The sequence below is a fragment of the Piliocolobus tephrosceles genome, chromosome 6 (genome assembly GCF_002776525.5).
Source record: "Piliocolobus tephrosceles isolate RC106 chromosome 6, ASM277652v3, whole genome shotgun sequence".
Taxonomy (NCBI): domain Eukaryota; kingdom Metazoa; phylum Chordata; class Mammalia; order Primates; family Cercopithecidae; genus Piliocolobus; species Piliocolobus tephrosceles.
The window spans coordinates 56,994,936-57,016,670 of record NC_045439.1 but is presented as its reverse complement, the minus strand read 5'-3'; the positions used below and the strand labels follow the sequence as shown (position 1 = coordinate 57,016,670).

Below are 21,735 nucleotides of genomic sequence, written 5' to 3'. Positions count from 1 at the left end.
CTAGCAACTGCATATCTCCCAAAGGACTCATACATAAAAGAACTCTCGAAACAAGCCATTTAGAACATAGGCAGGCCAGGTGCGATGGCTCACGCCTTTAATCCCAGTACTTTGGGAGGCCACAGTGGGCAGATCACCTGAGGTCGGGAGTTTGAGACCAGCCATGCCAACATGGAGAAACCCCATTTCTACCAAAAATACAAAACAAGTCAGGAATGGTGGCGCATGCCTGTAATCCCAGCTGCTCGGGAGGCTGAGGCAGGAGAATCGCTTGAATCCAGCAGGCAGAGGTTGCGGTGAGCCAAAATCATGCCACTGACTCCAGCCTGGGCAACAAGAGTGAAACTCCTTCTCCAAAAAAAAAAAAAAAAAAAGTGGGCAAAAGATATGAACAAACATTTCATCAGAGGACAGATATACAGATGGCAAAGAAGCACATGAAAAGATGTTCAATACCATTAGTCACTGCATTGTTCAAACACCATTGCATCAGAGAAATGTAAAGAAAAACCACAATGAGATATCACTACATCTCTATCAGAATGGCTAAAATTTAAAAAGTGATAACCCCAAATGCTGGTGAGAATGAAGGGAAACTGGATTACTCACACATAGCTGGTGGGAATGTAAAATAGTACAGCCACTCTGAAAAAGAGTATGGCAGTTTCTTAAAAAAAAAAAAAAAACTAAACATGGACTTACTACATGACTCAGCAACTGCATTCTTGGGCATTTATTCCAGAGAAATGAAAACTTATGTTCATACAAAAACCTGAACATGAATGTTCATAGTAGCTTTATTCATAATAGCCAAAAACTGGAAGCAGCTCAGATGTTTTCAACCAATGTTAAATGGTTAAACAAATTGTGATGTATCCATACCATGGAATTCTATTCAACAATTTTGAAAAACCCGCTATCAACACAGGCAACACCTTGGATGGATCTTAAGGACATTATGCTGTGCGAAAAAAGCCAGTCTCCAAAGGCTTGTTTTGAGAGTTCTTTATGTATTTTATGTAATAGTCCTTTGGGAGATATGCAGTCGCTGGTATTTTTTCCCAATCTCTTGGTAGTTTTTTCATCCTCTTAACAGAGTCTTTTGCAGAGCAAAAGTTTTTCATTTTGATGAAGTCCATTTTGTCCATTTTTTTCTTTTAGAGATCACGCTTTTGATGTCATCTCAAGGTCCAAAGATTTTGTCCTTTTTCTAAAAGTTTTATAGTAAATATTTGGTGATAAAAAAAATTTCAGGCCGGGTGCAGTGGCTCATGCCTATAACCCCAACACTTTGGAAGGCTGAGGCAGATGGATCACCTGAGGTGAGTTTTGAGACCAGCCTGGCCAACACGGTGAAACCTCATCTCTACTCAAAATACAAAATTAGCTGGGCATGGTGGCACATGCCTGTAATCCCAGCTATTCAGGAGGCTGAGGCAGGAGAATCACTTCAACCCAGGAGACAGAGGTTGCAAAGAGGCGAGATCATGCCATTGCACTCCAGCCTGGGTGACAGAGCGAGACTCTGCGTTAAAAAAAAAAAAAAAAAAAATTAGATTCACAGTTGCCAAGAGTTAGGAAGAATGGAGAGGAAGGTGTGAGTATAAAGAGATAGGTAACACAACAGATAACCTTGTGGCAACAGAATATTTTTATACCACCTTTTTTTTTTTTTTTTTAAGAGAGTCTTGCTCTGTTGTCCACGCTTCAGTGCAGTGGTGTAACCACAGGTCACCACACCTTCAACCTCCTGGGCTCAGGTGATCCTCCTGCCTCAGCTCCACAAGTGGCCAGGACTGCAGGAGCAAGCCACCGCACCTGGCTAATTATTTTTTAATTTTTGTGTAGACCAGAGGTTTTGCTATCTCTCTTTGTTGCCTAGGCTAGTCTCTAACTCAGGCCCAACCGATCCTCCCAACTCGGCCTCCCAAAGTGCTGGGATTATAGGCCTGAGCCACCATGCCTGGACACATTTTCCTATCTTAATTGAGGTGGTAGTTACACAAATTCATACATATGATTAAACTGCATAGAACTACACACACACGAATACATGTAAAACTGATGAAAGCTGAACAATGTCCATGGATTTTGCCAATATCAATTTCCTGGTTTTGATATTGTACTACAGTTATGTAAGACGTTTTCATTGGGGTAAAAGGGGTGAAGGGTACATGGGATCTCTTTGTACTGTTTATTTATTTTTATTTTTTATTTTGTAGAGATGGGATCTCATATTTTGCCCAGGCTGGTCTCAAACTCCTGGGCTCAAGTGATCCTCCTGCCTCAGCCTCCCAAAGCACTGGGATTACAGGCCTGAGTCACTATGCTTGGCCTGTACTACTTTTGCAACTTCCAATGAATCTATAATTATTTCAAAATAGAAGTATAGGTCAGGCACAGTGGCTTACACCTGTACTGTCAGCTCTTTGGGGGGCTGAAGAGGGAGGTTCACTTGAGGTCAGGGGTTCGAGACCAGCCTGGGCGATGTCTCTACAAAAAATAGGAAAATAATTAGCTGCCTGTGGTCCCAGCTTCTGGAGGGCAGGAAGAGTTGGGGAGGGGGGCTGAGGCGGGAGGATCACTTGAGCCCAAGAGGGTGGAGGCTGCAGTGAGTTATGATTGTGCCACTGCAAATCAGCCTTGGTAACAGAGTGAGATCCTGACGCCAAAAATTTTTTTAAAAAACATTTTAATTATAAACAAAACTTTCACTAGCCCTACTTTTCTTTCCTTAAGAAAAGCTTCCCAAAAGAACTGTCTACATGCCCCACAAAAAATCACAATCACTATTACTGGTCTCCCACTCTACTCCCCCCTTCCACCAACACGCAGCAGCCAGAGTCAACTTTTACAACATCAACATTTAATCGCTGGTCTCTTCTTTCTTTCTTTTTTTTTTTTTTTTGCGAGACAGAGTCTCGCTCTGTTGCCCAGGCTGGAGTGCAATGGCGGGATCTCGGCTCACTGCAATCTCCACCTCCCAGGTTCAAGCGATTCTCCTGCCTAAGGCTCCCAAGTAATTGGGATTACAGGCGCCCACCACCACGCCAGGCTAATTTTTAAAATATTTTTAGCAGAGACGGGGTTTTGCCATGTTGGTTAGGCTGGTCTCCAACTTCTGACCTCAGGCCATCCGCCCGCCTCGGCCTCCCAAAGTGTAGCCTCTTCTTAAAAACCTTTTAAATAGCCTCCCGTGGCTCTTAGAATAAAAGTTAACGTGTGGTTAAAATAAAATAAAAACCTCGCTGTGATGTAGTCCTTCTCCCGGGTCATTCCACACCATCTGTCTTCCACTAAGCTTCAGTCACACTCATATGGCCCACCTTCTAGTCCTCAAAATAGCCAAAACCTCTCCAAGCCTTACCGCCTTCACATAAACTGTTTCTTCTACAGAGGGCAGAGAAAGACAGTGGTTTCGAAAGTCACGTCCAAACTATAAATCATAGGACACTGAATTCTGCGGGCTTTGATTAGCATAAGAGCTGCTTCCGATGGGGGAAACTCTATGCTGGGTGTGCCAGGAACTGATTTAAGACTGTATTCAGATCTTCCAAGCAACGCCAAAGACGCCAGCTAATTAACAGCATGTTTGATTGCTTACACTGTGTGCTAGGTCCTTTTATCCTTCAAACGACCACCTACAGGAGAGACTAAGGTCCCATTCACAACTGAGCCCTTAAGGAGGTTAAGCAGCCCAGAGTTCAACAGAAAGTGAACGGGTTGCTCAAAGCCAGAGCTACTCTTGACCTCTACTCTATACACTGCCTTTCCTCTGGCCCGTAAATACAACGAATGAACCTGCAGGTTGGTAGCTCCTGGGATCTGAGGTTGGAGCGCCACAAGACCCCAATCTGCTCTCACCCCGGGACAGGGAAATAGGAACAGGGGCACAGGTCCACCACCAGATGCCTCTGCGAGAGGCAGCAGTGCAGGCGGCGGGGAGGACCAGCGGTCACTCACCTGGTGCTGGCGCTGCGGCCACCTCCACACAGCGGTCGGGGCCTCCCAGACGCCGACCCGCAAGCCCCAGGGAAGCCCCCGGCGAAACCCCCGCGGGCCCGTCCGCAGGCACCAACCAAATAACGCAGCGCCGGCACCATCCCCTACGCACGCTCCCTTTCCTCAGCGCTCAGAAGCCGCCGCTCGACCCTCCACGGCCGGGCACCGGCGTCCTCTAGCCCCGCCCCTCAGGCGGGGACCAATGAAGTGCGCACCTTCGCCCCACGTGGGAGAGGCTGCGGTGGCCAATGGGCGCGCGCGGCGGAGGGCGAAGGGCAGGCCAGGGCGCCGCAGACGCGCGGACGCTGGCTCGCTCTCTTCCTCCGACGCTGTGAGTAGAAGAGCTAGGCCCCTAACCGGGCGGTACTAGGGTGGTGGTTGTGTTCCGCCCTCGCCTTTCGCCAACGCCGGGCTGACCGAAAACCTGGCCCTTTAGGTCGCGCGTCTTCGACCTTCACCGCCATGAGGACATGGGGCCGCGGGAGAAACTTTGGGCGGGATTACGGTGAAAATGCTTCTTTGGGCGGGCCCAGCGGCCTCTTTCTCCCGGCTCGGCTTCGGCCCCGCCCCCGCCCCGCCCCAGCTCGGCCCCGCACGCGGCCCGCGGGAGGCCAAGGGCCTGGGCACCCACCGTCTCCGTCGCGGCCCCAGCCGAGTCGAGCGTCCACTGGAAGGGCGCTCCCTGTCTGTCCTTAGTCCTCGGTCCTCACGGAAGCTCTTTGTCACAGCGAAGACTGACAACCCGTGGTCTTCTGGACTTCTTTTATGGGGTTCCTGGCGGTGCTATTCATTCAGTCATTGATTCGTCTTGTAAATATCGAGCGCCTGCTCTGTACTGGACCCGGCATTGGGTACCGGATGAACCAGACAGCTCGGTCTTTGCCACCATTTATCAGTCTGTGTCCTTTTCTCGAGTACTGAACCGAAATACAGTTTTAAATGTGCTGTGCGGGCTCTGAGCAGCGACTCACCTGTGCAGGTCACTTCACCTGATTCCCATTCTGTAAAAATGAGGGCAGTGGGCTGCGTAATCGCTGAAGGACCTTCTAACTCCCTAAAATTATGTGATTCACTATCACCGTGCTGACACGGGTGTTACTAACGCCCATTCTGTATGCTTGATGACAGTTTTTAATTTTTAGGGTTAGCACAGCTGAACCTAACAAATAGAATGACACAAATTTATTACCAGAAGGACTTCGTGTGCCTCTTAGAATCTTGGTTCCAGTCTTTGGTCAGGTGGCTCCAGGAAATCACTTCACCTCTTTGCCTCCGACCCTCCTCTGTGAACTAGGAATGATAGCAGTGTCTCCCTAATCTTAGGGCCGTTGAGCGGATTACACGAGATAAGGTGTTTTAAAGCACAGCGAAGCATTTGCTACGTGATGGCATTTATTATGGTTAAAGGGTTTTGCTACCAGAACAGTGGTACATAGTTTGCTTTATTTGTTTAAACAATGTAGAATATTGCCTGCTTGTTCCATCACAGATGAAAAAAAGAGATGTTTATTCAACTTTGTGAGGTAATTGTGGATTCCCATGCAACTGTAAGAGTAGAGATTCTGTGTACCGTGTACCCAGTCTTCCTAGTGGTAGCATCTTGTAAAACTAGTACAGTATCACAGCCAGGTAATTGACATTCACACAATCCATTGATCTCATTCAGATTCCTCATTTTCGTGTTCTCTGTGTATATTTAGTTATATATTGTTATCAGGTGTGTGGATTCTTGTATCCACCACTACAGTCAAGGTACAGCCCAGGTCCATCATCACAAGGGTCCCGCCAGTTGCCCTTTTATAACCACAACTTCCCTTTGCAGCCCCACCCAATCTACTCTCTGTTTCCAAAATTTTGTTACATCAAGAACGTTACATAAATGTAATTATTGTAATTATACAGTATGTAACTTTTGGAGATTGACTCTTTCATTCAGCATAATCCCTTGAGATACATCCAAACTGTTACATGTATCAGTAGTTCCTTTTTATTACTGAGTGGCATTCCATAATGTAGATGTACTACAGTATTAATATGGTTTGGTTGTGTCCCCACCCAAATCTCATCTTGAATTGTAACTCACAATTCCCATGTGTTGTGGGAGGAACCAGGTGGGAGGTGATTGAATTATGGAGGCGGGTTCTTCCTGTGCTGTTCTCCTGATAGTGAATGAGCCTCACAAGATCTGATGGTTTTAAAAAGTTTCCGTGCACAAGTTCTTTCTTTGCCTGCTGCCATCCGTGTAAAATGTGACTTACTCCTCCTTGCCTTCCACCATGATTGTGAGGCCTCCCCAGCCATGTGGAACTGTAAGTCCATTAAGTCTCTTTTTCTTCTCAGTCTCGGGTATGTCTTTATCAGCAGTGTGAAAATGGACTAATACAGGTGTATTCAACTGTTTACTCATTCAAGGACATTTGAGTTGTTTCTAGTTTTTAGCTATTGTGAATCAAGCAGCTGTGAACACGAGTGTACAGACTTGTGTGTGAACCTGTTTTTGTTTCTCTAGGATAAATGCGCAAGAGTACAATTGCTGGGTCATATGGTAAGTGCGTGTTGATTTTTATATTTTGAGACAGGGTCATGCTCTGTTGCCCAGGCTGGAGTGCAGTGGCACAATCTCAGTTCACTGTGGCCTCTGCCTCCTGGTCTCAAGCAATTCTCCTGCCTCAGCCTCCTCAGTAGCTGGGACTATAGGCACATGCCACCATATCCAGCAAACTTTTGTATTTTTGGTAGAGATGTGATTTCGCCATGTTGGCCAGGCTGGTCTCGAACTCCTGACCTCTAGTGATCCACCCGCCTCAGCCTCCCAAAGTGTTGGGATTACAGGTGTGAGCCAACACATCTAGCTTATTGTGTCATTCTTTTTTATTTGCTTATTTATTTTTTTGAGACAGAGTCTTGCTGTGTCACCCAGGCTGGAGTGCAGTGGCTCGATCTCTGCTCACTTTAAGCTCTGCCTCCCGGGTTCATGCCATTCTCCTGCCTCAGCCTCCCAAGTAGCTGGGACTACAGGTGCCTGCCATCACGCCCGGCTAATTTTTTGTATTTTTAGTAGAGACAGGGTTTCACTGTGTTAGCCATGGCACCCGGCCTATTATGTCATTCTTATGCCTTTGCATCCTCACAGCTTAGCTCCCACTTTTGAGTAAGAACATACGCTGTTTGGTTTTCCATTCCTGAGTAATTTCACTTAGAATAGTAAACTCCAGGCCAGGCACGGTGGCTCACGCCTATAATCCCAGCACTTTGGGCAGCTAAGGCAGGTGGATCACGAGGTCAGGAGATTGAGACCATCTTGGTCAACATGGTGAAACCCTATCTCTACTAAAATACAAAAAATTAACCAGGCGTGGTGGCATGTGCCTGTAATCCCAGCTACTTGGGAGGCTGAGGCAGGGGAATCACTTGAACCTGGGAGGCGGAGGTTGCAGTGAGCTGAGATTGCGCCACTGCACTTCAGCCTAGTGACAGAGCGTAAGACTCTGTCTCACAAAAAAAAAAAAAAAAAAAAAAAAAGAATAATCCTATTCAGGTTACTGTGAATGCCATTAATTCATTCCTTTTTATGGCTAAGTAGTGTTCCATCATATATATACACCACAGCTTCTTTATCCGCTCATTGATTGATGGGCATTTGGGTTGGTTCCACATTTTTGCAATTGCAGATTGTGCTGCTATAAACGTGTGTGCAAGTATCTTTTTTGTATAATGACTTCCTTTCCTCTGGATAGCCACCCAGTAGTGAAATTGCTGGATCAAATGGTAGTCCTAATTTTAGTTATTTAAGGAATCTCCGCAATGTTTTCCATAGTGGTTGTACTAGTTTACATTCCCATCAGCAGTGTAGAAGTATTCCCTTTTCACCATATCCACACCAACATCTATTTTTTTAAATTTTTTGATTATGGCCATACTTGTAGGAGTAAGGATTGTGGTTTTGATTTGCATTTTCCTGATCATTAGTGATGTTGAGCATTTTTTCATATGTTTGTTGGCCATTCATATATCTTCTTTTGAGAACTGTCTTCATGTCCTTAGCCCACTTTTTGATGGGATTGTTTGGTTTTTTCTTGCTAATCTGTTTGAGTTCATTGTAGATTCTAGATGTTAGTCTTCTGTCAGATGTATAGATTGTGAAGATTTTCTCCGACTCTGTGGGTTGTCTGTTTACTTTGCTGACTGTTCCTTTTGCCATGCAAAAGCTCTTTAGTTTAATTAAGTCCCAACTACTTATCTTTGTTTTTATTGGATTTGCTTTTGGGTTCTTGGTCATGAAACCCTTGTCTAAGCCAATGTCAAGAAGGGTTTTTCTGATGTTATCTTCTAGAATTTTTATAGTTTCAGGTCTTAGATTTAAGTCCTTGATCCATCTTGAGTTGATTTTTGTATAAGGTGAGAGATAAGGATCCAGTTTCATTCTCCTACATGTGGCTTGCCAATTATCCCAGTACCATGTGTTAAATAGGGTGTCCTTTCCCCACTTTATGTTTTTGTTTGTTTTGTTGAAGATAAGTTGGCTATAAGTATTTGGTTTTCTTTCTGGGTGCTCTGTTCTGTTCCATTGGTGTATGTGCCTATTTTTATACCAGTACCATGCTGTTTTGGTGACTGTGGCCTTATGGTATAGTTTGAAATCAGGTAATGTCATGCCTCCAGATTTATCTTTTTGCTTAGTCTTGCTTTGGCTATGTGGGCTCTTTTTTGGTTCTATATGAATTTTAGGATTGTTTTTTCTAGTTCTCTGAAGAATGATGATATTTTTATGGGAATTGTATTGATGGGAAGACTAATATCCAGAATCTACAATGAACTTGAAGCAATTTGTAGATTGGTTTTGGCAGTATGATCATTTTCACAATATTAACTCTACCCATCCATGAGCATGGGATGTGTTTCCATTTGTTTGTGTCGTCTGTGATTTCTTTCAGCAGTGTTTTGTAGTTTTCCTTTTAGAGGTCTTTCACCTTCTTGGTTAGGCATATTCCTAAGCATTTAATTATTTATTTATTTTTGCAGCTATTATAAAAGGGGTTGAGTTTCTTGATTTGATTCTCAGCTTGGTCACTGTTGGTATGTAGGAAAGGTACTAATTTTGTACATTAATTTTGTATTCTGAAACTTTGCTGAATTCATTTATTGGTTCTGGGAGCTTTTTGGAGGAGTCTTTAGGGTTTTCTAGGTACACAATCATATCATTAGCAGATAGCAACAGTTTGACTTCCTCTTTACCCATTTGGATGCCTTGTCTTTCTTCTCTTGTCTGATTGCTCTGGCTAGGACTTCCAGTACTATGTTGAATAGAAGTGATGAGAATGAGGCTGGGTGTGGTGGCTCACACCTGTAATCCCAGCACTTTGGGAGGCCAAGGGGAGTGGATCACCTGAGGTCAGGAGTTCAAGACCAGCCTGGCCAACATGGTGAAACCCCATCTCTACTAAAAATACAAAAAATTAGCCAGATGTGGTGGTTGGTGTCTGTAATCCCAGCTACTTGGAAGGCTGAGGCATGACAATTACTTGAAGCCAGGAGGCAGAGGTTGCAGTCAGCTGAGGTCGTTCCGTTGCACTCCAGTCTGGGCGACAAGAGTGAAACACTATCTCAAAAAAAAAAAAAAAAAGAAAGGGGGGTGGTGAGACTCAGCATCCTTATCTCGTTCCAGTTCTTGAAGGGAGTGCTTTAAACTTTCCCTGTTCATATTATGTCGGCTGTGGGTTTGTCATATATGGCTTTTATTACTTTGAGGTATTTCCCTTGTATGCCAATTCTGCTGAGGATTTTAATCACAAAGGGATGCTGGATTTTGTGAAATGCTTTTTCTGCATCTGTCGAGATGATCATGTGATTTTTGTTTTTAATTGTGTTTATGTGGCGTATAACGTTTATTGACTTGTGTATGGTAAGCCATTTGTGCATCCCTGGTACGAAACCCACTTAATCATGGTGGATTATCTATGGCAGCAGTAATTTAGTAGTGGTTATTTTCTAATTTGCATTTAATTGGGTACTTTTAATTTATTAGAGCTAGATTCACTAACTTACCACTAGAGGTCTCCTCTTTCCCTTTAGAAAGTGTTCCCAAAGGCAACTGCTTGTACTCAGGTAGGAATAATTTGCAAAATCATTAGCAAAGTTGCAGTTGAGAATGTAAAAACCTACCAATTTTTGTTAACTCTGTTGCCAAATATAAATTTAATTTTTATGTTTAAAACATTTTAAATCTAATATCTTGTGTTTTTAGAGATTACAGCTGAAGTAAATTTGGCCTTTCATTTAAGCTAAATTATAAGATGGGTCAAAATGAATCAAGCAAAAGTAGTCAGTTTTCAAAGATCACTCTAATTCACCTGCTTAATAACAGTTTAACTGGTTTTACCTTTCTCCATGGAAACATGTCAACCATTGAAGACTATTAATAAACAAATATTTATTAAACGTTTGCATTATGCTGAGAAAAATTGAAATGAATAAGATGCCATCCTTGCTCTTTCTTTTACTTTTCATACTCTGTTTTCGTTCTAACTGGATTTTTTTTTTTTTTTTTTTTTTTTTTTTTGCATATTCTGCTTCTGCTTTTAAACTAACTGAAAACTCTTAATCATTAAGACCCATTTCAAAAGACACCTCTGGTGTGAAGCCTTCTTCTCATGGTTCTCATGGCATTTGTTCACACCTCTACTAGCCAACCATGTTGGGTGTTACTTATCTCTTTATATGTCATCTGTCTCTATTAAAGTATACATTCTATGAGGTCAGGAACCTTGTCTTTCTGTGTGTCTCTTTCTCCTTTGTTCTTGATTTTGTTTGTTTTGTCTTACCATTGTTGCCTTTGCCGTAAGTATAGCAGACATTCAATAAACATTTTTTGAGTGAACGAATGAATGAATGGACATGGCATTTGAGTAAAGTCTTGAAATTGGGTGAGATTTCCACAGATTGATGGTGATGGGGGAGGGAGGCTTAAGAGAAAACAGCCTGAGTAGAAGCTGGGAAAGCCCTTATTTGTAAATAAGATTGACGACTAACAGAGTTATTCGAGGTGGGCACAGGCAGAGAGTGCTTTAACAAAAAGCTGGAAAGGGTTGAGAACATGGTAAGAGGTAGTGGAGCAGAGGTTTGCAGTAATGAAGACGGCTATGGTGGAAAAGAGATGAAAAGGGTAGTTGGTTCTGTCTTCAGTTCACATCTCTCACTATTCCATGGCCTCAGCATCCTCAATCACTTCCTCAGCTCTAAGGTGTTTCCCACTCAGGCATCTTTCTAGCCCTCTTCTTTCTCTTGAATTCTAGAACCTTGTAATGATTGAGGAAAGGACCCTGGGCTGGTAGAGAACTGGGTTCAAGTTTCAACACTACCACCAATTAGTTATGAAACATTGAGCATTTAAACACAGCATTTATTAATACCCCACCTTGTTCAAGAAAGGATTTAGGGTGTCAGGAAGTTACTTAACATCAGGGCTTCAGTTTCCTCACCTCTATATGAGAGATTTCATCCAGGTGATCTAAATTTCTTATAGCTCTAACATTTTGTAACCTCTGATTCCAATGATTTTTCGTCATCTGCACTTAGAAATCCTGCTAACACTTAATATGTAGATTATGAAAAACTAAAAGAAAAAAAGCTGAACCTCTGAACCTATAACCCTGTCCTCCTGATGTGATTTCTTTTAATGGCATCACCATCCTACTACCAGTGACTCAGGGCCAAAACTTGGTGTCATTTTCAACTCCTGTAGCCCATGCCTTTACATCTCTCTTAACTAAGTCATATGGAACCAACTCTGTAATGTCATTCCCATCCTTCCCCAACTAGGCCCTTTCCTATGGCCTCATGTAATTGAAGCCCTTGCTGGCTGGCTGTCCCGTTCTGTTGACCCCTTCATCTTGATGCTGCTGTCTGAGTAAATTTCTTGAAGCACAACTGTAACAATGCCAATGCTTTGTTATTTATTTATTTATTTATTTATTTATTTATTTATGAGACAGAGTCTCACTCTGTTGCGCAAACTGGAGTGCGCTGTGGTGCAGTCTCAGCTCACTGCAACCTCCGCCTCCCGGGTTCAAGCGATTCTCCTGCCTCAACCTCCGAGTAGCTGGGACTACAGGTGCGTGCCACCATGCCCAGCTAATTTTTTTTATTTTTTATTTTTTTTATTTTAGTAGACACGGGGTTTCACCGTGTTAGCCAGGATGGTCTCGATATCCTGACCTTGTGATCAGCCTGCCTCGGCCTCCCAAAGGCCAGTGCTTTGTTCAAAAACCTTGGTGACTCCCTGCTGCCTACAGAATACAGTCCAAATTCCCTGGCTGAGCATGCAAAACCCTTCATGACCTGACTGCAAGTTGCCTGCCTCTTCTCATGACTCACATGTGCTAGTGAAACTGAAAATAACATGCCTTGAATGTTCCTGCTTCAGCTAATAATCTGGCATAATTTTTCCTGGACCTTTGTTTGTTGAAATCCTTTCTGTCCTTATTTTAACTCTTTTCAGGCATTTATCAAGTTCTGTCACTTATTTTAACTACTTGGTAACATGTCTTAGCCCACTCCATCCTGCATTACACTGTCAGATGCTCAAAGCAAACACTATGTTTCATTTATCTTTGTCTCCCCATCCCCCCACTCCCCGCCTCACCCAGTCCCCTGCACACACCTAGCACACTACTAGGGAAACTTGAATTGAGGTAAATCAAATCGAAACCTACTCCAGGAATTACGTTCTCAAATTATGGTTATAGATTTTGACAACTGGAAATAATCTAAGCAAATCATCTCATTTTACAAATGAGAAAACCAGAGGTCAGAGAGGTGAAGTTACTTGCTCAGTCTTTCCCAGCTGCCCTTAAATAGTTTTTTTGTTTACACTGCTCTGGTAACAGCACTTGCAGCCTTGTCATAGGTATATCTATTTTCATGTCTCCTCTTCTTTCCTGGATGCAAGCATCTCAACCTCGACACGTTGCTCTTTCGGTGATTTTAGTGTGTCATTTTGATACTGGAAATATAGATGGGTAGTAGAGCCAGCTTCAGCAAATTCATAGCTACAGCGCCTGAATGGACACTAGATGGCAGTACGACAGACAGACTCCAATTGAGGTTTCAACAGTGGAACTTAATGTGCAAGCCGGAAGGAACCTTAGACACCATCCAGTCCAACCCCTCACTTTTTTTTCAGCAAACAAATAAAAAACCCCAAGAACAAGAAACAGGAGTGACTTGCACAATAATTGTTGAGTGGCAAGTGAGTCATCAGCTTTATCAGTACAAGAGCATTGACTCTGAGGTTGTGAAGTAAGTTGCTATATGTGTGGGACTCTGATGATGATCTAATGTAAGTACTGTTTTGTGTGTCTAGATCAAATGATGCTGTTTGGAAAAGTTTCCCAGCAGTTGTGTGGCATAAAGAAACTCCCATGGTCATGTGATTCCAGATACTTCTGGGGCTGGTTGAATGCAGTGTTTAATAAGTAAGTGATTCTAAATAAAGTGAAGAAATGTGGAGATGGTTATGGTGAAATAAGTTCCCAGTAGCTCATTTGGTTATTTCTCGTATTTCAAATGTTATTTTAACAATTTGTGCAGTGTCATCCTAATTTTGTTTACAAACAAAACCCACACAAACATAGAAAACACCAGAAAAATGGATTACAAAATATTAAATGTGGCTGTTTGGGTTGCAGGATTTCAATGATTTTTCTTACTTGTCTGTCCTTTTGATACATTTCAAGTTTTCTAAAATAAACATTTATTTTATAATCAGAAAAACTTATAATTTTAAAATATTTTATTTTTATGGCTTTTTAAAGGAATGTAGTTAACCTTTTGAATTCTATCAAAGTAACTCAGGTTTTCACAAAATTAGTGGGTGGCACACTTAGAAATAACATTTTGAGCTAGGCACGGTGGCTCACGCCTGTAATCCCAGCACTCTGGGAGGCCGAGGGGGGCGGATCACGAGGTCAGGAGATCGAGACCATCCTGGCTAACACCGTGAAACCCTGTATCCACTAAAAATACCAAAAATTAGCCGGGTGTGGTGGTGGGCACCTGTAGTCCCAGCTACTCGGGAGCCTGAGGCAGGAGAGTGACGTGAACCCGGGAGGTGGAGCTTGCAGTGAGCCGAGATTGCGCCACTGGACTCCAGCCTGGGCTAGAGTGTGAGAATCCATCTAAAAAAAAAAAAAGAGAGAAAAAAAGAAATAGCATTTTGAAGCTGATGAAACTAACCTCCTTCTGATTACTTAATACAGCATTATGATCCCTGGCTTGTGAAAAAAGCATATGTAGAAATTAATAAATATCACTTAATGAGATTAATTTGAATACGGGATTCAGAATTATTTTCTCTTTAATATTCTGTTATTAATACAAATTCTAACCAAGTGTAGTCATTCGTAGAATAGTTACTAAATATCTCTGGTGTCAAGCACTCTACTATATGTGAATCAATGAAAAGTTGTGTCTGGTAAATTCATATAAAAATAATACGCACTGACAGTGTTCACTTGGAAACAAAAACAAAACTAAAAAAGCAGATAGACTACAGTTTTTTTGGTTTTGGTTTTGGTTTTTGCATGGATCTCACTAATACATTTATCTTCCTCCTCAGTCACTTGAAATGAAAATTTGTTGCGTTCTGTATTATTTATGTCAGTTAATATAGTTAACAAGCTAGTTATTATTGTAAAAGCAAACTGCTTTTTTTCACTTGCCAACAGGGTGGATTATGATCGCATCAGGGATGTTGGCCCTGACAGGGCGGCATCTGAGTGGTTGCTGCGCTGTGGGGCCATGGTGCGCTACCATGGCCAGGAGAGGTGGCAGATGGATTACAACCACCTTCCAACAGGCCCTCTGGACAAATACAAGATTCAGGCTATTGACGCCACCAACTCTTGTATCATGAGCATTGGATTTGATCACATGGGTAACTACCCTATCATTTTGCTAATAGGAAATGCAGGTGATTTTGCAGTGACCATTTTGTTGCAGTTGACTCACAATTATAGTCATAGGTATGTCCTTTTTGCCCATTTCAGTACAGTCAAGTTTATTTCTTCCTGGGTTTGATACTTATTTTCAAATTAAATTGAGGTTACAGACTCCTTTCTCTCCTTCCTCCTCTCACTAAGCTTGTTTCTACATGTCTCTAGTCTTTGGTTTATTGACTTAAAATTCGGGGCCTTGTTTGTCAAACTATCTTTGTCAAACTTCTGTCATTGAGAATCCCTCAGTAATGCAGGAATAATTATATCCACACAGCTTCTGCTTACGTGGGCATTTTTTTCTTTCTTTTTTTGAGACAGCGTCTTGCTCTGTCGGCCAGGCTGGAGTGCAGTGGCACGATCTCGGCTCACTGCAAGCTCTGCCTCCCAGGTTCATGCCATTCTCCCACCTCAGCCTCCTGAGTAGCTGGGACTACAGGCGCCCGCCACCGTGCCTGGCTAATTTTGTTTTTGTATTTTTAGTAGAGAATGGGGTTTCACCGTGTTAGCCAGGATGGTCTCCATCTCTTGACCTCGTGATCTGCCTGCCTTGGCCTCCCAAACTACTGGGACTACAGGTGTGAGCCACCGCACCCGGCCTCTTTTTTTTTTTTTTTTTTGAGACAGAGTCTCACTCTGTCACCAAGGCTAGTCGCCAAGGCTAGAGTGCAGTGGTGCGATCTTGGCTCACTGCAACCTCTACCTCCTGGGTTCAGGTGATTCTCCTGCCTCAGCCTCCCAAGTAGCTGGGACTACAGGTGTGCACTACCACGCCAGGCTGATTTTTCTATTTTTAGTAGAGACGGGGTTTTGCCATGTTCGCCAGGCTGGTCTTAAATTCCTGACCTCAGGTGATTCACCCGCCTCAGACTCCCAAAGTGCTGGGATTATAGGTGTGAGCCACCAGGTCTGGCCCTATGTGGGCATTTCTTTCCTCCAGTGTATGGACATCTGACTGTAGAATGGCCCCTTTCTATGGGGGCCTTATATAGCTAATAGGGTAAGCAATCATTTCCAGTTTTCATGGGATTAAGAGGTTTCCCAGGACATAGGACTTTCAATCCTAAAACCAAGTCAGTCCTGGGCAAACCAGGACAGTTTGTTATCTTAGTGGTAAAGCAGATTCTTAATCTGTACTTTTTCTCCCCAGAGGGCCTACAGCATGTTGAAAAAATAAGGCTGTGCAAGTGTCATTATATCGAGGATGACTGTTTGCTGAGACTTGGTCAACTTGAAAATTTACAGAAAAGCATATTGGAAATGGAAATAATATCCTGTGGGAATGTCACAGACAAAGGCATCATTGCTTTGCGTCATTTAAGGTAGATGATCAAAGCCAAAGTGGAAACTTGATAATGCTGTTAAGGTGAATAGTTAGAATTTAACTGACTGTGAGGGCTGGTGTCTATTTTTAGTTCTGAAAAAGATAATTTTTAAAAATGACCTCACTTCCATCTGTAATGCTTTAAAAGAGCTAAAATGATCAATCTTAATACATTAATGTTTTATTGAATTTTTTATAGGATATGTTTTTAAAAATTAAATCTACATTAAGCACCTAACATGGTGCCTGTCACAGTAAGCCCTCAGTAAGCGTCAATGATTATGCTTTCTCTCCTAGGATTTTTTTTAAAGCAATTTCCCCTATGTTTTTGATATTTTCAGGACATTTGGTATATACCTATTAGGATTTTACCCTGTAATTATGTTGCTTGAGGGGAAAAAACCTTGAAATATTCACCTTTCTGTGTCTAGAGCCTAGAACACTGCCTGACACTATAATAATCATCAAAAGCACGCATCCACTGGTTAGGAAAGCTGTTCTACATCCTCTTGTGACACCAACCAGACCCATGCCATGGCCTGGAGCAACTCACCTAATTCCAAATGCAAAAACAGATAATACTAGCAAGGAATGTTTAACTCTAAAATTGTAAGGTTCTGAGTCTTATCAGCGTGATGAAAAAAGAATAGAAGTTTGTTTAATCAAATCTCTGTGTTAGAGATCCCAACATTCAAATTATAAATCTAATGAATGTAGTTCTGCTTTAATATATAATGGATCTGCCAGTAACCTCAGTATCACAGGAAGTTTGAGAAATTTTAAACATTAGGACCACAAGTAGTAGATTGTTCATCTCTTACGTTACTTGACGCTTCAGAGCTTCATCTTAGTAGAAACTCGAGTATCTTTAAGAATTTTCCCAGTTTTTGCCCTTTTGGGGTTGAGATTCACATTTCATGTTTCACATGCAAAGGATATGTACATCATTATAAATATATATTTTATTTAGAATGATTCAGCTAGAAATATTGACATAACCTAAAGTCTGTGTTACTTCCTGGCGTGAATTTCATCTCTAAGGCTACTGCTCTAAAAGTCATTTTGAAAGCATAGGGTGATATAGATTAATTTTCTATGTAAGTTTCTTTCTTTAAGCCAGTAAATTGAGTTTATTTTTAATGCTCTTGGCTAAATTGAAGTGACTTTTTTCTTTATTTGCAGAAACCTCAAATATTTGTTGTTAAGGGATCTTCCCGGAGTAAGAGAAAAAGAAAATCTTGTCCAAGTCTTTGAGACAGCACTGCCTTCTCTGGAACTAAAATTACAATTGAAGTAAAATAATGTGTCTTATTTCAGTATAAAGGATCATTTGAAACTGTTGATTCTAAACATCAACTAATTATATAGTCATCAGTAGAATTATAAGGATGCCATATCATGACATTTTAGAAGTGGAGAGTGCATCATATTTAGAAAATAAATATTCAGACATGACTCAGTAATGTTACTAAGTTGGAAGTGAGAATTTATGTACCTTAATTCATTTTAAGAAAAGTGCAGCCAGGCGTGGTGGCTTATGCCCATAATCCCAGCACTTTGAGAGGCCAAAGCGGGCAGATCACCTGAGGTCAGGAGTTCGAGACCAACCATGGCCAACATGGTGAAACCCCGTCTCTACTAAAAATACAAAATTAGCTGGGTGTGGTGGTCCACGCCTATAATCCCAGCTACTCTGGAGGCTGAGGCAGGATAATTACTTGACTTGGGAGGTGGAGGTTGCTGCACTCCATCCTGGGCGACAGAGCAATACTCTGTCTCAAAAAAAAAAAAAAGAGCAAACTAGGTAACATTTTAATTCTAATATATTCATTTAATATGTAAATCTATAGGTATCTCTTGATGTAGATATTTATTTAGAATCCTTTAAAATTATTTGTACAACAGATGTTTTTATTAGTAATTTACATTAAATTTAACTTTAAAGTTAGTGAAGCATACTACCATAAATGCAAAATTATGAAAAATTAGAAGCTAAATTAAAGATTCATTGATGGCGTCAATTATGCATAGTGGTCAGTGGTTGTTGAAGCATGCATTTCATATTGCTTCCCAGGATTTGCATGCATTTCCCATGATCCTGCATTCTTGTGTTCTTGAAATACAGACTTTCTCAGAATCAACAGTTGCGGCTTAATTTGTCTATTTTGTAAGTTTAGGCTACTATTTTATTAAAACTGGACAGATATTTGGCTGAATGCAAATAGTTTTGCAGATTGCAATATAATAAAGGAAACAATAATAAAAACCAGTAGGCTATGCTTAGGTTTTTCTTAAAACCTAAAACTGCTGTAGGCTCGGTGCTGTGGCTCATGCCTGTAATCCCAGTGCTTTGGGAGGCTGAGGTGGGAGGATCACTTGAGACCAGAAGTTTGAGACCAATTTGGGCAACACAGCGAGACCCCATCTCTATAAAAAATTTTAAAAATTAGCCAGGCATGGTGGTGTACACCTGTAATCTCAGATATTTGGGAGGTTGAGGTGGTAGGATCGCTTGAGCTCAGGAGTTTGAGGCTGCAGTAAGCTATGATCACGGCCACTACACACCAGCGTGGTAGCCTGGGTGAAAGATGGAGACCCTGTCTCTTAAAAAAAAAAAAAAAAAAAAAAAAGGCTGGCCTGTAATCCCAGCACTTTTGAAGGCCAAGACGGGCAGATCATTTGAGTCCAGGAGTTCAGGATGAGCCTGGGCAACGTGGCAAAACCCTGTCTCTACCAAAAAATTAAAAAATAAATAGCTGGGTGTGGTGGCACATTCCTGTAGTCCCAACTACTCAGGAGTCTGAGGTAGGAGGATCATTTGAGCCTGGGAAGTCAAGGCTGCAGTGAGCCATGTTGGCACCACTGCACTCCAGCACTCCAGCCTGGGCAACAGATTAAGACCCTGTCTCAAAAAAAAAAAAAAAAAGTCAAAAATAGATAAAACAGGTCTATATAAACGTATAACCTGTTACCTGTGTGAAATGGCCCTGATTCTATTACTGTTATATGCCAGTTTGTTTATAGATTTCTGTGTGTTTGATTTGAACTTTTTTTTTTTTTTTTGAGACAGACTCTCACTCTATTGCCCAGGCTGGAATGCAGTGGTCTGATCTCGGCTCACTGCAACCTCTGCCTCCCGAGTTCAAGCAGTTATCTGCCTTAGCCTTCCAGGTAGCTGGGATTACAGGCACCCGCCACCACGCCCAGCTAATTTTTGTATTTTTAGTAGAGACAGGGTTTCACCATCTTGGCCAGACTGGTCTTGAACTCCTAACCTCAGGATCCACCCGCCTCAGCCTCTCAAAGTGCTGGGATTATAAGCGTGAGCCACCGTGCCCAGCCTAGTTTGAACATTATTGAGCTGTTGAATATAAACTTGAAAATAATTTTCAAATAAACACTTTCTATGATACAGTTTTCAGGTAGAAAAATGAATTTTCGTTGTGTTTAAAAACCAGCTCATACAAATAGCACATAGTATAAACGGTAATTGCCGCTGTCATTTTAAAAATTAGAAAATAGTAAATAAAAGGATGTGGAAGAGTCTTGTGATACAGTGGAGATTTCATGCTGAATAAAAGGATTATAAATATGGTTAAATTGAACATAAACATAAATGTAATGGAACTCAGAAAAATAAGCCTTTTTTCTCAGGTTTGTTTCATTACTGTATGGTGAGACACCTGATTCACCACGATTTAGTCTAGAACTACTTTTCTATTCTGAATGGTTTTTGGTAAAACTATTTGCTGAATTATCAGGCACTTATAGTAATCTGCCTCTGTCAAGTACATTTTCTTGGGTTAAGGAAAAAAAATTTTTAACTATTCATGGAAGCTGGATGTTCCTTCTTGTCATTTGAATCAAAGCTGTCTAACAGGAATTGAATAATTCAGGGACTAGCATTTAACCCATATCAGGTCTAGGCAAGAAATGACATACATTAGGAAGTGTTAGGATATCATTAAACTGCCTAGAGTCAAAATTATTGAACACACACCAGACCTCAGTGGATTACTTAAGTAAATGGGGTCAGATGTCATCGTGAAGAAAATTAACAGGAAGAAAATGAGAGTACAGAAGAATTGTTTTGAAAATAGAGTGAAATACAACTTCGAAGACCATAGCTGAGAAGTGCTAGGAATAGTGGCAGCACATCAACCAGAAATGGTGTTGAGCTGTAAGAAACAGATGTCAGGCTTCATATTGCCCTTTTTTCCGGGGAACAAGGATGAAAAAGCTTTTTGATTAAGAGCAGTAGACCAAATCAAAGCTAATTATGTCATTTTGGCCAGGCGCAGTGGCTCATGCCTGTAATGCCAGCACTTTGGAAGGCTGAGGTGCTCAGATCATGTGAGCCCAGGAGTTCAAGACCAGCCTGGGGAACATGGCAAAACCCTGCCTCTACCAAAAAATACAAAAAAAATTAGCCAGGCATAGTGGCACATGCCTGTAGTCCCAGCTACTTGGGAGGCTAAGGTGGGAGGATCGACATATATATATGTCATCATTTTAAGTCTCACTGTGCAAGGCTATGAGTCCTCAGTAATACTTTGGACTACTTAGTGTAATACATTAGTTGTTAGAATAGCGCATATATATATATATACACACACACACACAAACATACACAACATACAAACATAGTGCAAAAAGATGTTTCAGGGAAAACATCGATTTACAATGTAATGTCTTTCATGACTCAAGTAAAAGCTCACAAGCAATTTCTTCTGAAACCCAGATCACTGTATTAAAGGTTTGCCTATAGATGTACCAGGTCAAAGGCTGTGCCAGAGAGAATGATGTGCTAATTATTTTCAGGCTGACAGGTTCAGTTCCTGCAAAGCCTGTAGATCTTGCTCTACCCTTTGATTGCCTTAATCAGCTGCCAGGCTTCATGCCATGGTTTGCAAGGGGAATTGGATGAATAAATGTAGACAGATTACAGTAAATTCATCTTGCCTGCAAAAGTGACTAAGGTGCATCCTTTACTGATAAAGTAAGGATGAAATGTATAAACATATAATTAAATATATAAATTACCAAGTCTTTGTGATAATTCGTATGCTTTTAAATATTTTGAACCTGTTACCCTCAAAATGCTTTAAAATATAAAAATCAAGAAATAGAGCAAGCAGGAAATGGGATTTTAAACATTTTGATTTCAAGAAATAGAACTTTCCAGCCGGGCGCAGTGGCTCAAGCCTGTAATCCCAGCACTTTGGGAGGCCGAGGCGGGCAGATCATGAGGTCAGGAGATCGAGACCATCCTGGCTAACACGGTGAAACCCCGTCTCTACTAAAAAAATATACAAAAAACTAGCCGGGCAAGGTGGTGGGCGCCTGTAGTCCCAGCTACTCGGGAGGATGAGGCAGGAGAATGGCGTAAACCTGGGAGGCGGAGCTTGCAGTGAGCTG

The 21,735-nt window shown here is 41.7% G+C and overlaps 2 protein-coding genes across 5 annotated transcripts in view; one reads left to right on the top strand and one right to left on the bottom strand.

The window, feature by feature from the left end:
• Positions 1 to 4,560, bottom strand: part of L2HGDH (L-2-hydroxyglutarate dehydrogenase) — a 70,070-nt gene extending 65,510 nt beyond the window's left edge. Inside the window, exon 1 of the mRNA XM_023222626.3 lies at positions 3,964 to 4,560. Coding sequence (XP_023078394.1) covers positions 3,964 to 4,103 — 140 coding nt within the window. The 5' untranslated portion in view covers positions 4,104 to 4,560. The remainder of the gene's footprint in view (positions 1 to 3,963) is intronic.
• On the top strand, positions 4,276 to 21,363 carry DMAC2L (distal membrane arm assembly complex 2 like). Of its 4 annotated transcripts, none has more exons than XM_023222629.3 (5): positions 4,276 to 4,981; positions 13,364 to 13,475; positions 14,727 to 14,935; positions 16,144 to 16,315; positions 17,500 to 21,363. In XM_023222629.3, exons 1-5 carry the CDS (start codon positions 4,942 to 4,944, stop codon positions 17,612 to 17,614), a joined length of 648 nt encoding a protein of 215 aa, XP_023078397.2. In that variant the 5' UTR covers positions 4,276 to 4,941; the 3' UTR covers positions 17,615 to 21,363. The 4 variants fall into 4 exon arrangements, with proteins under 4 accessions (XP_023078397.2, XP_023078399.1, XP_023078398.1 ...); XM_023222631.3 differs by having other exon boundaries at positions 4,281 to 4,333; XM_023222630.3 differs by lacking the exon at positions 4,276 to 4,981 and adding an exon at positions 12,226 to 13,249.
• Positions 21,364 to 21,735: the final 372 nt, after the last annotated feature.

Excerpts from the sequence above, each read along its gene's own strand:
- DMAC2L (XM_023222629.3), top strand. The coding sequence starts at position 4,942 with ATGTGCTGTGCGGGCTCTGAGCAGCGACTCACCTGTGCAG. Across the intron at positions 13,476-14,726 it reads TTGAATGCAGTGTTTAATAA|GGTGGATTATGATCGCATCA; the intron begins GTAAGTGATTCT and ends ACTTGCCAACAG. Across the intron at positions 16,316-17,499 it reads ATTGCTTTGCGTCATTTAAG|AAACCTCAAATATTTGTTGT; the intron begins GTAGATGATCAA and ends CTTTATTTGCAG.